General features: G+C 42.7%; 2 protein-coding genes across 2 annotated transcripts in view; both read right to left on the bottom strand.

Moving 5' to 3' along the window:
• Positions 1-2,338: 2,338 nt before the first annotated feature.
• uts1 (urotensin 1) lies at positions 2,339-3,343 on the bottom strand (the record flags this gene model as incomplete). Its single annotated transcript, XM_080833104.1, has 2 exons — positions 2,339-2,852; positions 3,201-3,343. The coding sequence occupies 2 exons, from the start codon at positions 3,341-3,343 to the stop codon at positions 2,339-2,341; spliced, it is 657 nt and encodes a 218-aa protein (XP_080689230.1).
• A 1,094-nt stretch (positions 3,344-4,437) lies between these two features.
• Positions 4,438-11,748, bottom strand: part of mpv17 (mitochondrial inner membrane protein MPV17) — a 23,048-nt gene continuing 15,737 nt past the window's right edge. The window contains exons 4-8 of the mRNA XM_080832073.1: positions 10,091-10,183; positions 8,470-8,565; positions 5,515-5,547; positions 5,337-5,389; positions 4,438-4,799 (exon numbers count right to left, since the gene is read on the bottom strand). Coding sequence (XP_080688199.1) covers positions 4,730-4,799; positions 5,337-5,389; positions 5,515-5,547; positions 8,470-8,565; positions 10,091-10,183 — 345 coding nt within the window. The 3' untranslated portion in view covers positions 4,438-4,729. The remainder of the gene's footprint in view (positions 4,800-5,336; positions 5,390-5,514; positions 5,548-8,469; positions 8,566-10,090; positions 10,184-11,748) is intronic.

Here is an 11,748-nt window from a genome sequence, read left to right as displayed (position 1 = left end):
TTCAAGTGTTGTTTTGGTACATGGAGATTCTATGGTACATGATTCAAGTGTTGTTTTGGTACATGGAGACTATGGTACATGATTCAAGTGTTGTTTTGGTACATGGAGATTCTATGGTATGCCTCTTGTGCACACATGCACTGGGGTCCAGGTTTGCTTGACATTTATGCGCACTGTCTGTGGTAGTTACTGAGTAGTGGGTTTAACTGAGACGTAGGCTCCGATTTCTTCACCTTTGAAACAGGTGGCCGAAGACCATGAATGTTTCGTTTTTTGTTTGTTTTCCCCATAGAACTTCTCAGTGTCGATGATGAAGATAGAACAAGAGGGTTTATTGAATTGCTCATCTCAATATTGCAGTTAGGCTTGTTATTTATTCAACAAATATTGGAAATGAGGTTCTTGTAATCATGAAATAAACACAAGCTTATTGTCATAAACAGTACATTCTCACATGGTATGTATGTTTGGTTGTCTGCGTGATTTGATCCTTTATAAGCTTTTACTTTTTTATCAAAGAAAATAAACTTTAATTTCACAACATTGCAGCTGTTTTCATTTATGTATAACTAAATGTGGCTGATACCAGTTGGCATTGCAGTTTTTAAAGACCCCTTCGAGTGTTTTACCCTCAAAGTTTCAAACTGAACTGTAGAACAAATATAGGAAATTAATGTAACTTCTTTCCAAACCCAAAGGAGGGGTGCCTCAGTGAAGGGGTGCCCATCAATCAACCAAATGAATAATTAGATGAGAAGAACTCCAGCTCCAAACACTAGAAGAAGAGAAGAACTCCAGCTCCAAACACTAGAAGAAGAACTCCAGCTCCAAACACTAGAAGAAGAGAAGAACTCCAGCTCCAAACACTAGAAGAAGGGTCTGTAGTTCCCATTTCCTTTCATTCTCTGCTATGTCAGATAAGGAAAGCTTTTAATGTGTGTAGTGTAGTGTAAATGTCATATTCTTGGACCTTTTCTGACCATCAGACTGATATATCACTTGTGCATCTAGTAATAAATAGTCTTATTTTATTTTTATATCATTTTCGTAATAAAATTACAAAGTAATGTTCAGCATTTTTTTCAGACATGAGTTTTACAGCATCATCAGCAATATACACTATATATACGTTTGTACAGCATTCCTGGGCAATTTACAATGGTTTCTAAAAGCAATTTGCCAAAAAAAGTCAAACATATATTGGTCACTGCTTGCCATTTTAATAGCTATTTGCGTATTTCAGGTAAGTCTATACTGAGGGTGAAAACAATGCAATGATTGATGTAGAGAAAAGAAGGTTTGAGGTGGACAGGGAGGTTTTGGGGTGACTGTAAGATCAGGATATGAATCAGAATCAGAATCAGATTTTCAGATAAAAACAGCTCTGTACCTCAATGTACCTCAATCTGGGGATATGAACCAGATCAATGCATTCTGAGCATATCTGCCCCGTGCAAAACAGGTCTAAAGGTCTAGAATCATTTTTATTGGGTTCTTTTGCTGTGGCTTTTTTCATAGAGAAATCATACAAATGTTGACAACTGATGCTGGTGACTGGAACGGGTCCTTCCCAGAATCAGGTTGGACATGGCCACCTGTTGCACTTTAATTAACCATCACAGCATTTCTTTTTTGAATATACAACACAAAGACGGCAGACTACGCAGCTAGTGTGACCTGCTTTGACAAACCATAACAAAAAATTGGCAGCAAATGCAAATGCTGACAATGTTTTTAACACAGGCTAATGACTCATCTGATTGCTGCGCAGATTTGAAGAGCGTTAAATTTGTACTTGGACTGATTTATGATAGTCGAGGGTAAATATGAAATGAAGAGACAATGATAACACATTTGGACGAAACTTAGATTGTGACGCGCCTGTTAAACAAAACAAATCAATACAGCGATTAAACTGTGTGAGATATGACACACTACATCAATGAGCTATGAACCATGAGCAATATCCAATACGCTTGTATCACCAATATATCGTAGGATACATCAAACGCAATGTGAGCTTAAGCTAAAGACCATAGATTCGAAATACCGTTTTGTTCAGAGTTCTTTCTTTACTTTTGTATTATAGTCCTGTCCTGGTCCAGGCGTGGAACTGATGGGGGACTATGTAGCCGTCTCTCAAGATGGAAAGCATTGTGAACAAGTGCTGGAGGGTCAGATGATGAGCAACGTTCCTTTTCATGTTGATTCGCGTAGGAGGCATTTTGACAGAACAGCAACAATAACTTAAAGTAATGGGAATATGAATTGATTCTCTCTATAATGCATTTATCTGAAAAACCTCATTTTCATCACGGTGTCAGTAAATCAAGTGTCATCACTTCCCAACTTCATCTAGATACTTGCGATTCAGTTCTGCTTGTTCCCTCTGGTTCTCGATCCGTGCCATTTCAATCATGTTTCTCAGCAAGTGGAAAGTGAGATCAATTGAGATTGGAGGATCGTCGTTTCTCTTGGACAACTCCAGAAGATCTTCCAGACTGTTTCCCTCCGAGGAGTGACCGTCTACTCGCGGCGTCAAACTGCGCGTCAAGTGAGCAAGTCCCTCCGTGGCAAGTGGATTCGCGATGCTGTCGGCATGAACTCGTGAAAAACCTCTTTGCAGACCGGGGTTCTTCTGCAAGTACTGCAGAATCTTTTCTCCGATGAGATAAGACACTGCAGAGTCGCCTGCTTCTAACACTTCGTCAAGTTGACTCTTGTACCCATGGCCGTCAAAAATGCTCAAGGGTCGACAAACATTAGGATGAATGTGGCTGGACAACAGAACCGTAGCAATTAACAGGACCAAAGGAGTAGGCTTCATAATGAACAGACTGGTTGAGGGTAGCCTGTGAAATGCAAAGACGCATAACCATTAGGCTCATGACACTAGACAAAGTACAGACAGAGATACGTCCTGCCAATGTTCACATCAGCAGGACTCTTACGTTGGGACGTATCTTCATGACTCATGAGTAGTCTATGCCACAAAACAATGATTAATAAACTCAATGCTTTTTAAAATACACAGATTAATAGAATTTCAAAGACAGTTTCGTTAGAGTTGTGAGACAAAACCCTCAATTAGATTAAATTATCGCATATTGCGCAATGATAAGATTTTGGATGAAGCATCAGTTGACTTTTAAAAAGCAGAAAATGATTTTGAATAAAAGTACAAGCACATAAATACGTACCAAGTTGTCTCCTGTATTTCACAAGTTTTGCCCTCGGTGGTTAAGAGAGGTTTCGTCCGAGACCCGAATCGATATGCCCGGCCAAAGAGACTGGACCCGCTAGCACCATGCTGAATGGTTATATACATCCAAGATAGCGCCATTGACGTCAGTCCAAGTGCATAAACTGCTTGTAAATTAGGAGACTATTCGAGACTCCAGGGAAGTATTTCAGGGACAATTGACGGTGTCCATGGACCTGACGGTAAAAGCCACGGTATAGTTTTTCCTAAAATTTAGCGGTCGCTTTACTGGTTCCATGCATCCGACGCAATGACTGTGCTGAACGCCTGGAATCGGTGCTCAAGAAACTGCTTCATAGCTCCCAAAGATAAGAGCATGGTCCACAAGCAAGCTTTTCATTGCAGGAACAATTGCTTTACTGTATAGCTGGAGGAAAGTTTGATTTGGTCTTGAGCCAAATTAAAAATACATAATACCAGGTGAATATTTTCAATGCATTGAGAAGAGAAAACAAAATAAGGAATATGTTTTTTTTGCAGCGCTGGTTGTCGTGATGCCTTCATGCATGGCTAAACATTGCAAGAAAGGCAGCAGCGCGCAACAGGGATTTGTGCCTTTCTGTCCGGAGAACTGTCCATGGTCCTGAAGTGATTTTACAACCTGCGTTGTGTGTTTCGGCTTTTTCCCCAACTTGGTATTTTGTCAAAACCCATTAACATTAACTTTCTCCCGCATTTTTAATAACTTGGCTTTAAAAATATTAATATATATTCATTTATTATCATTTAATTGACAATCGTGTTAGCTAAAGGTGTTCAAAAATGAAGATGGACTACTTTAGGTGTATGTGTAACTTCTTCGGTGAGATGTGAGTACGTGTCTCTCGCCGCACAAAATAGAGCGAAAACAATAGAAGGCTACAAAGGTGGGCCAGAGCACCTGACGTCATGCATATTTAGGGATGGCGAAAAGGGTGTCGGCAGTAAACACGTGAATGTATGATGATCTTTGTCCTTGCCCAAGATGCACTCTTCACAGACATTTAATATGTTTTATAACATTTATTATAAAATGTAATTAGTCATAATTAATCATTATTACAAATAATAGTTTCAATTAAATGCAAATGTACATTAACACAGCCACAATGTACAGTATAGATACCCCCCTGTGCTCAGAGAGCTATAGCATCCTTAACACTGGCATTACTGCTGCAACCAAAATGATTTCTTCACTTGATAGAGCCTTAAGATCACAATAACTGTGTATTGTATGTTCCTTACATAGCAAAATGAACAAGTCTTAGTGTGTATTGACAAGTCTTGTGAATTAATTTCATGTAGGTTACAGAGTGAATGTTAATTACAAAAATAAGCATGATCTTTTCTACGATTGATTCTCAAATACTAGATTGCCATCTTTGTCTCTGCAGAGATCTGCAGGTGAGCACAAAAGCTGTCTACAATGACAGTCTAAAGCACATTATTGTCTTGCAAATGAGGTAGCGCTGTTTCTGTAACCACCTGTCAGATCTGGTTGGCTTTCCAGGAGAGGTAGGAGTTCCAAATCACTGCCACAATCTGAACCACTGCCAATCTGTGAGGGGGTCACAGGAGGTCAGAGGTCACCACTCTGGATTGAGAACACTGTTCAGACATCACATAGCTCCTACGACCAATGAACTTAGAGTCTTAAATGAACACAAGTAGAGGAGGTTGTTTAATGAAGAAGGAAAGATGACTTATTGTGATGCAAATGTCATCAGTCAGACTTTCTTTCTTTCTTTGGAGGAGGTGATAGAGGGGGTTAGAAAGTAACCTGAAGGTAACGTTTATGTTTTTTAAAAGACACATGGGACATCTGAGTAAAAACAAAAAGGCTTTGAGGAAGTCTGGAAGAGTTATGAATGTATGTGGCTTCTGTAGCTCAAGTACTTGCCTAACTGTAGAGAACATGAGGTTCTCTAACAAGTGCAAACATACAGAAAAAAACATAACTCTGAATTGCATCAGAACAGTGAGCTGCGAGATTTCTTTAGCCATCTTTCATCAGTCAAGGTCTAACTAAATCATTACCAAATGGCACATACATGACGCAACTATGCCATCACAACAACTGGCCAGTTGTGCTTACCTGTGGTGCAGTGGTACAAAATAAAAGTTGGCTATCTGGACCGGGGGCCATAGCTAAGTGAAGGAGGAGATGATAGAGAATCATAAACAGATTGTGTCAGACATCCGTGTTCACACAGCACACACACTCATTCAATAGCTCATCCGGAATGTACAGTCTCTACTCCAGATCAACTTACATAGTAATTTGCGATCAAGGCATCCCCATAGTCCTGTAGGTAACAAGAGAAAGAATCACATCAGACAACCTACAGACAAGCGTCAATCTACAGTCTGTCAGCTTCCTGTGGCTTGGGTCTTTTTTTGTTTTCAATCAGATAAGCTGCAAGCCAGTGAAATTCAAAATGCTATACATGAGTGTGATCGCTAACAGGTTACTGAATAGAATGTAAGAAATACATTTAGACACAGCAGCAGTAGTAATAGCAGTCATTGAAAATGTTAAATGGAACTAACATTTTCATTTTATTTCATTCAGAGCGGTTATTCAGCGGTGCCGTTGGCTTCACCTCTAGTGGAAACTAATACAAGTCTCACATTGACCTGCACATCACTCTTCCGCCAAGTACCTGCTGTAAGGTCTACCACTATGGATATGCTCACAAGGAAGCTGTGCCTGCGCTACACTTGGTTTCAATTCAATTCAATTCTATTTGTATAGCGCCATAACAATACCATTGCCTCTAGGCGCTTAACAGAGCCCAGAGCCTAAACCCCCTTAGTGCATGCACAATGCTCAAGCGTTTACCAGCCCTCTTTAAAAAAAAACTACATATACTAAGAAAAATAATAATAAAAAAAAACCTTGCCTGGGACATGTTTTGAAAAGGTCACCATTGGCTATTTTTTTGGTGTATAAATAGAACTGAGAGCCGTATCAGTGAAACTAGACATGCTGTTAAAATGCCCACGTCCTTTGGGCTTGGGCCGGTTAGCAGAACTGAGAGAGAGCGGAATAAGACTTGCGCTACCTGCTAAGAGGTCGCCTAAGGATGGGGAGTCAGCCACGTAACCACATTGTTTACAGCATTTTGACCAAAACAAACAAATACAAAAAATTCCCCCTTTGGGCAAATCCTGTCTTAGTTTCATAGCAATGGCAAACAGGAACTTGACTAAGAACCTCAACAGGAATTGCTTGGGGGCGGGGGAGACGAAAGACGACGTCGACAAGAGTGGCACTTGCTGATTAGGAACCATTCCACTGAGCGGAGCACCATTTTTCTGTCTTCTTCATTAAGCCCTGCCAAGCTCCACAATAGCACCAGGCCTATCAAGGGGCACATAACGCCAAGGGTAATGGACAGAGGAGTGATTAGCACTTATATTTGTTTTTTTTTGTCCTGCAGCATAATGCCCACTTGACCTTTTGCTTCACGTCAACTACAGGGAATTACTGAAGGAAGTCACATATCTCCGGTCTACCAGATCCAGTGATACGATTTCGTATAAAAACAGTAGTAGTTTATGGGAAATACAATTTTAAAAACTAACCCCGAAAAAACAGTGCAGATATTCGGAGTGGCCCTTAGAGGGGGGAACCTGGTGTCCACAGAGGGGAGGAGGGGACCGGAGTGGAGCCTCGTCTCTCGTAGTGGTTTTTAAACGGACTAATTGTTGCCGCTCATGCCTCAGACTCCCGTTAAGGACCAGCGTGAGCTCCGAGCTGCCGTAGAGCGGGTCTCCTGAAGCAGTTTCCGTCTGCTAACCACCCTCAACCCCACTCTCGGGATCCTCCGATTGCTCTCCGCCGGCTCCGAAGCGGGTTCCAGCTGGCTCAGAGAACACGGCCCCGATTATTGCCTTTCACCTCACATTTATACTACATCACCAGGCCGGATTAATGAGCGCATTCTTCATTTGTTTTCTGTCTTTTCTGACATTTAGGTGATTGACCTTTCAGCCTCATTTTAACTCTGCCACCTACCTTACATAAATATTAGATGACTCCCGTACCAATGTCACTGCTGAAACGAACCCTACCACCCCCCCCCCCCCCCCCACCTCATATCCCCCCTACCTCCACTGCCCCCACCCCATTCAGAAGTTCTGTTCTACGCGGCGTGAGTCACTGTTCGCTGGTTCAACCCTGCCTTCTCCCAGGGAAAGAGCTTCTAATTACATCAGGCCAAGATGGAGGTCAATGGCTTCTGCTAAAGCACGACTACGACACCCTACAAATGGGAGAAAAAACAGGCAGCCAGAGAGAAAGAAAGGGTGCAGGAAGGGGGAAGAGAATTCCCCGGAAGAGAGTGGGTCCATTATTGCAAGTCGATGCCCTGTGCTCTGCTGGGAATAACACGGACACCTCTGCAAAACAAAAGCAGCCATCGCCACTCTTTGTGAGTCGCGGAGATTGGACAGAGGCTCTATTCCTAATCCTCATTGGTGCATGGGGCGAGAGGCAGGGGGATGTCGACACACACGCGGCAGCATGAAAGGACTCCGTGCTCAGCCTGTCAGCTTGTGTAATCTTCTCCGAGAGCAGGCTTCACACGTGACTTTTTGGTGTAGACATCAACCCTTCGAAATAATAAGACGAGGGTTTCGTTCCCCTTCATTAGCTCGTCTTAGCATTGGAGAGGTGCATTCATGCTAGATGTAACACATTAGGGGGGACTTGTAAAAACTTTGCAAGACAGTTCGTAACATTCCTATTTCTTTTGTATGAATTGCACAAATGAACTTTGTAATTAATTAATGTCTGTTACTAGTCATCCATACTTGACCTTTGCTCCTTAGAGCCACATATCATCCATGGACTTCTCCAAAGTTCTGTCAGAGGACCATTTCTACCCTCTGCTTTATAATGGTACAGAAATGTGCTGCCTAGGAGTGGCCGATATACCAGTTTGATAGTAAAAATCGCGAATTTGCCACGCCATGATATGGGTTTGGCGTTCATTTTTTTTTATTCCAAATTTCAACTGAGTGATACTAAGTAGCTACATCTTTTTTATTTTAATCTAACCTTTCTTGGTTCATACGAATAAAAGAACGTATGTTAATATGTGGACCTATTTTTTTCGATATCATATCGATATCGTCTGGACAGTGGAAAATATCGTGATATGAATTTTAGCTCATATCGATCACCCCTAGTGCTGCACAGTCGTGAGAACAGCTACACTTACCCTCTTGAGCTTGACCACATTCTGCTCCAGTGTCAGCCCATTCAGAGAGCCAGAGATGCCAAGGAACGCCCCCAGGAAGCATGGGGCAAAACCCACCTGCGGAACAAGAAGAGCCAATCAGGACAAACAAACAACTACCTGAACACATCTACGCCAACCATGCGTAGATGCTCCTCATTAACATTCGGACTCTGATGGATGTGATATTTTTTTCCCCTACCTAGAGGTCAGGACATGCTGCATAGTGCGCATTAACAGCAGAGATTGAAAATGGGATAATTGGACATACATGGAGCGTGTTCTTACTGGAGTGGAGTGGAGCGAGAGAGAAGCACGTGGCTATTGTGTATGTTTTTGCAGGTTTGATTTCTGTTTTTTAAGGTTGCTATACAAAAGCATGACCCAAACCATAACAAATTCCAAATAAACAGCAGGGACAAATTACACCGAGAACAGAAATATAGTTATTCATGGAAAATTGGTCATGAAAGCATTAGCTATTCCGGACACAGAATATAAAGGCCAACAAACGTAAAGCAAAAGTAAAAAAGATCGTTAGAGATCGTCCTTAGCTCCATGCATCTTCGGGATTACTACCACTGTAATCATATGAGTTAAGATAGACAGATACATGCTTCATTGATCCCAAAGGAAATGTAAGGTTAACTTAGTTTAATCAGTTAAAAAAATTAAACATTTCTCTTGGTGATGCAAATCATTCACACCCTCATTAGTCTTCATTGCACAGTCTTCAGATTCCTGTGCTAATATACGTCTGGTGACGCCAGACAAGCGCATGGGGATCTCAAGTGAGACGCCAGCACTGTGAGTCTCCCCCCCCCCCCCCCCCCCCCCTTGGAAACCTCTGGCGCGCACACACACCTTATCTAGACCCAGAATCCTAAGGGGATTGACAAAAACTGGTCTCTAAAATTAGCCATTGAATCTCATCAAATCTTTTTTTTGTGGAACTGAGTGTTGTGTGTTTTCGCTTGCTTGGTGATGTAATACCTTCCCCCCCCCCCCCCCCCTCACTTGGGACACACTTGCTTCCCCTTTTGTCTGTCCGTCTCATCCTGTGCATTCATCGCACTCTCGTCCCCAATCACTTTTCTTTGTGCGAGCGTTCACACCGGTTCCAGGGCTGGATTACTGCATTAGTGTGTGTGAGCGTGTGTAATGTATGTGTGTGTGAGTGAGTGTGTGTGTGAGCGTTTGTGACTGTGTGAATGTATGTGTGTGTAATGGGAGGGGGTGGGGGCAAGGGGGGGGACACAGGCGACTCAGAGCCCACCCCCTACCTCTCTCTCTCTCTCTCTCTCTCTCTCTTATAAACCATTTACTCTGCAGTTGTGTGAAGGTGAGTTTGTGTGTGTGGGTCTGTGTGTGTGTGTTTGAGGGGATGAATGGACAGGTGGAAAGGTGAATAACTACAACCTAATAGAGGAGACACATATTACTGACCTAAATGTCTTATAAAGGCCTCAGGGCAACACTGGCTGGGTATTTTGCAGCCATGCCCCACAGGGGTGAAAGATGAAAGACCTGCCAGGAAGGGATGGATAATGGTGTGTGTGTGTGTGTGTGTGTGTGTGTGTGTGTGAGAGAGATCTTCACTCACCTGGTCCAATACCATTTTCTTCAGAGCAACACTTTTGGTCTCTCCCACGACCAGCCTATCCAGGACCCTGTACCAACCTCCTATCACTGGACCCTACACACACACACACACACACACACACACACACACACACACTCCCTCTCACACACACACACACACACACACACACACACAGAGGGGAGGGTTTCAGTATTAACAATAGGTGTTTCTGTCTCATAAACCGCTGCCTAAATCAATAAGTGCCCTCATTTGAAAAGCCTTTATTTCCATCCAATCTGAAAAGAAGCTTTTGGTTTAGATCGGTGAACAGTTCTGTGTGTGTGTGTGTGTGTGTGTGTGTGTGTGTGTGTGTGTGTGTAGGTGTTAGGCTCTACATCTATGTGTGTGTGTAGGTGTTAGGCTCTTTATCCATGAGTGTGTGTGTGTACGGCTCTACACTTGTTTGTGTGTGTGTGTGTGTGTGTGTGTGTGTGTGTGTGTGTGTGTGTGTGATATTGACATTTCTTTTTTATTAACACTACAAGATGTGACTTGCTCGCTCACACGCACGCAAACACACATATAGCAGAGAGACATATTCTCTGAGGGTCTTTGTCTTCTCTACACATCTATGCGGTGAGAACATATAATTCCTTCCTTTTCAATTTCCCTGCATTACATTAAAAAAAAACACAAAACACAAAGCACTTTCTAACACCCATAAGGAGATTACAGTCACAATGACACTTCGCCAACAGCAGGATGACAACATGACAAGATGCTGACATGGCTCATCGAGAAAGAACAGCCCCTAAAAATAGCATGTTTCAAGACCGCGGCATCAAAGAGTTTAATCTGTCGTGTATCTTTGATGCCAGTACACAGTTTAACAGATTAATTGGCCTAGTAACTGTGTTTGTACATGACAGCCTACCTATTTTGGTGTGAATTGGTTATTTTTTGCGCATTAACTCAGGGACACTGCTATCTCTGCTACTGCTTGATGGAGTCACCAGGCTGACACTGTCTACTCCAATTGTGTATACATGTATACAGTATGTCTGCATGAGTGTGTGTGTGTGTGTGTACGCCCGGGTGTGTGTGGATCCACATGTGTATGGTTTGCTTGTGTCCGCCGAGTATCTGTCCCCCATAGCCCATCTGCTCCACACACACACACACACACACACACACACCCACACCCACACCCACACCCACTAAAACACACTCCCTTCCTCCTGTGGTCCTCTGCTCAACCCTCTCCTACGGTGCAAGATGACACGCTCCCGGCTCCACTTCCGTACGCATGCCAAGCATGACGTGGCCCTGCTGTGTGAGGCTGTGCGAGGCTGTGCGAGGCGGCCGTCTGGGTAGTGGAAGCCCTTTCCAATGGGCACTCGCAACTCGCTAAGCTTTCCTCATTATGGAAGTCACATCTCAGGTTAGTTTATTTGATGGAGTGCCACAAAATAAAGAGACTGACTGGACGGTTACTGCATGTTTACGTCAATGGTGTATCGTAGAAGTCATCCAACACAAACAACAATCTCGGTTATGTCCATTCCTGCTCTCAATGTCTTACGGTGTGAAGTCTAAGAATGAATACAATACGTTAAGTGTAAATGAGTGCAGTCAATGGATTAAAAAACATTAACTAACTAATCACATCATTTGTTGTG

This window comes from Sprattus sprattus (genome assembly GCF_963457725.1).
Source record: "Sprattus sprattus genome assembly, chromosome: 2".
NCBI lineage: Eukaryota > Metazoa > Chordata > Actinopteri > Clupeiformes > Clupeidae > Sprattus > Sprattus sprattus.
The sequence above is the reverse complement of the archived record's forward strand: the minus strand, read 5'-3'. Positions and strand labels throughout refer to the sequence as shown.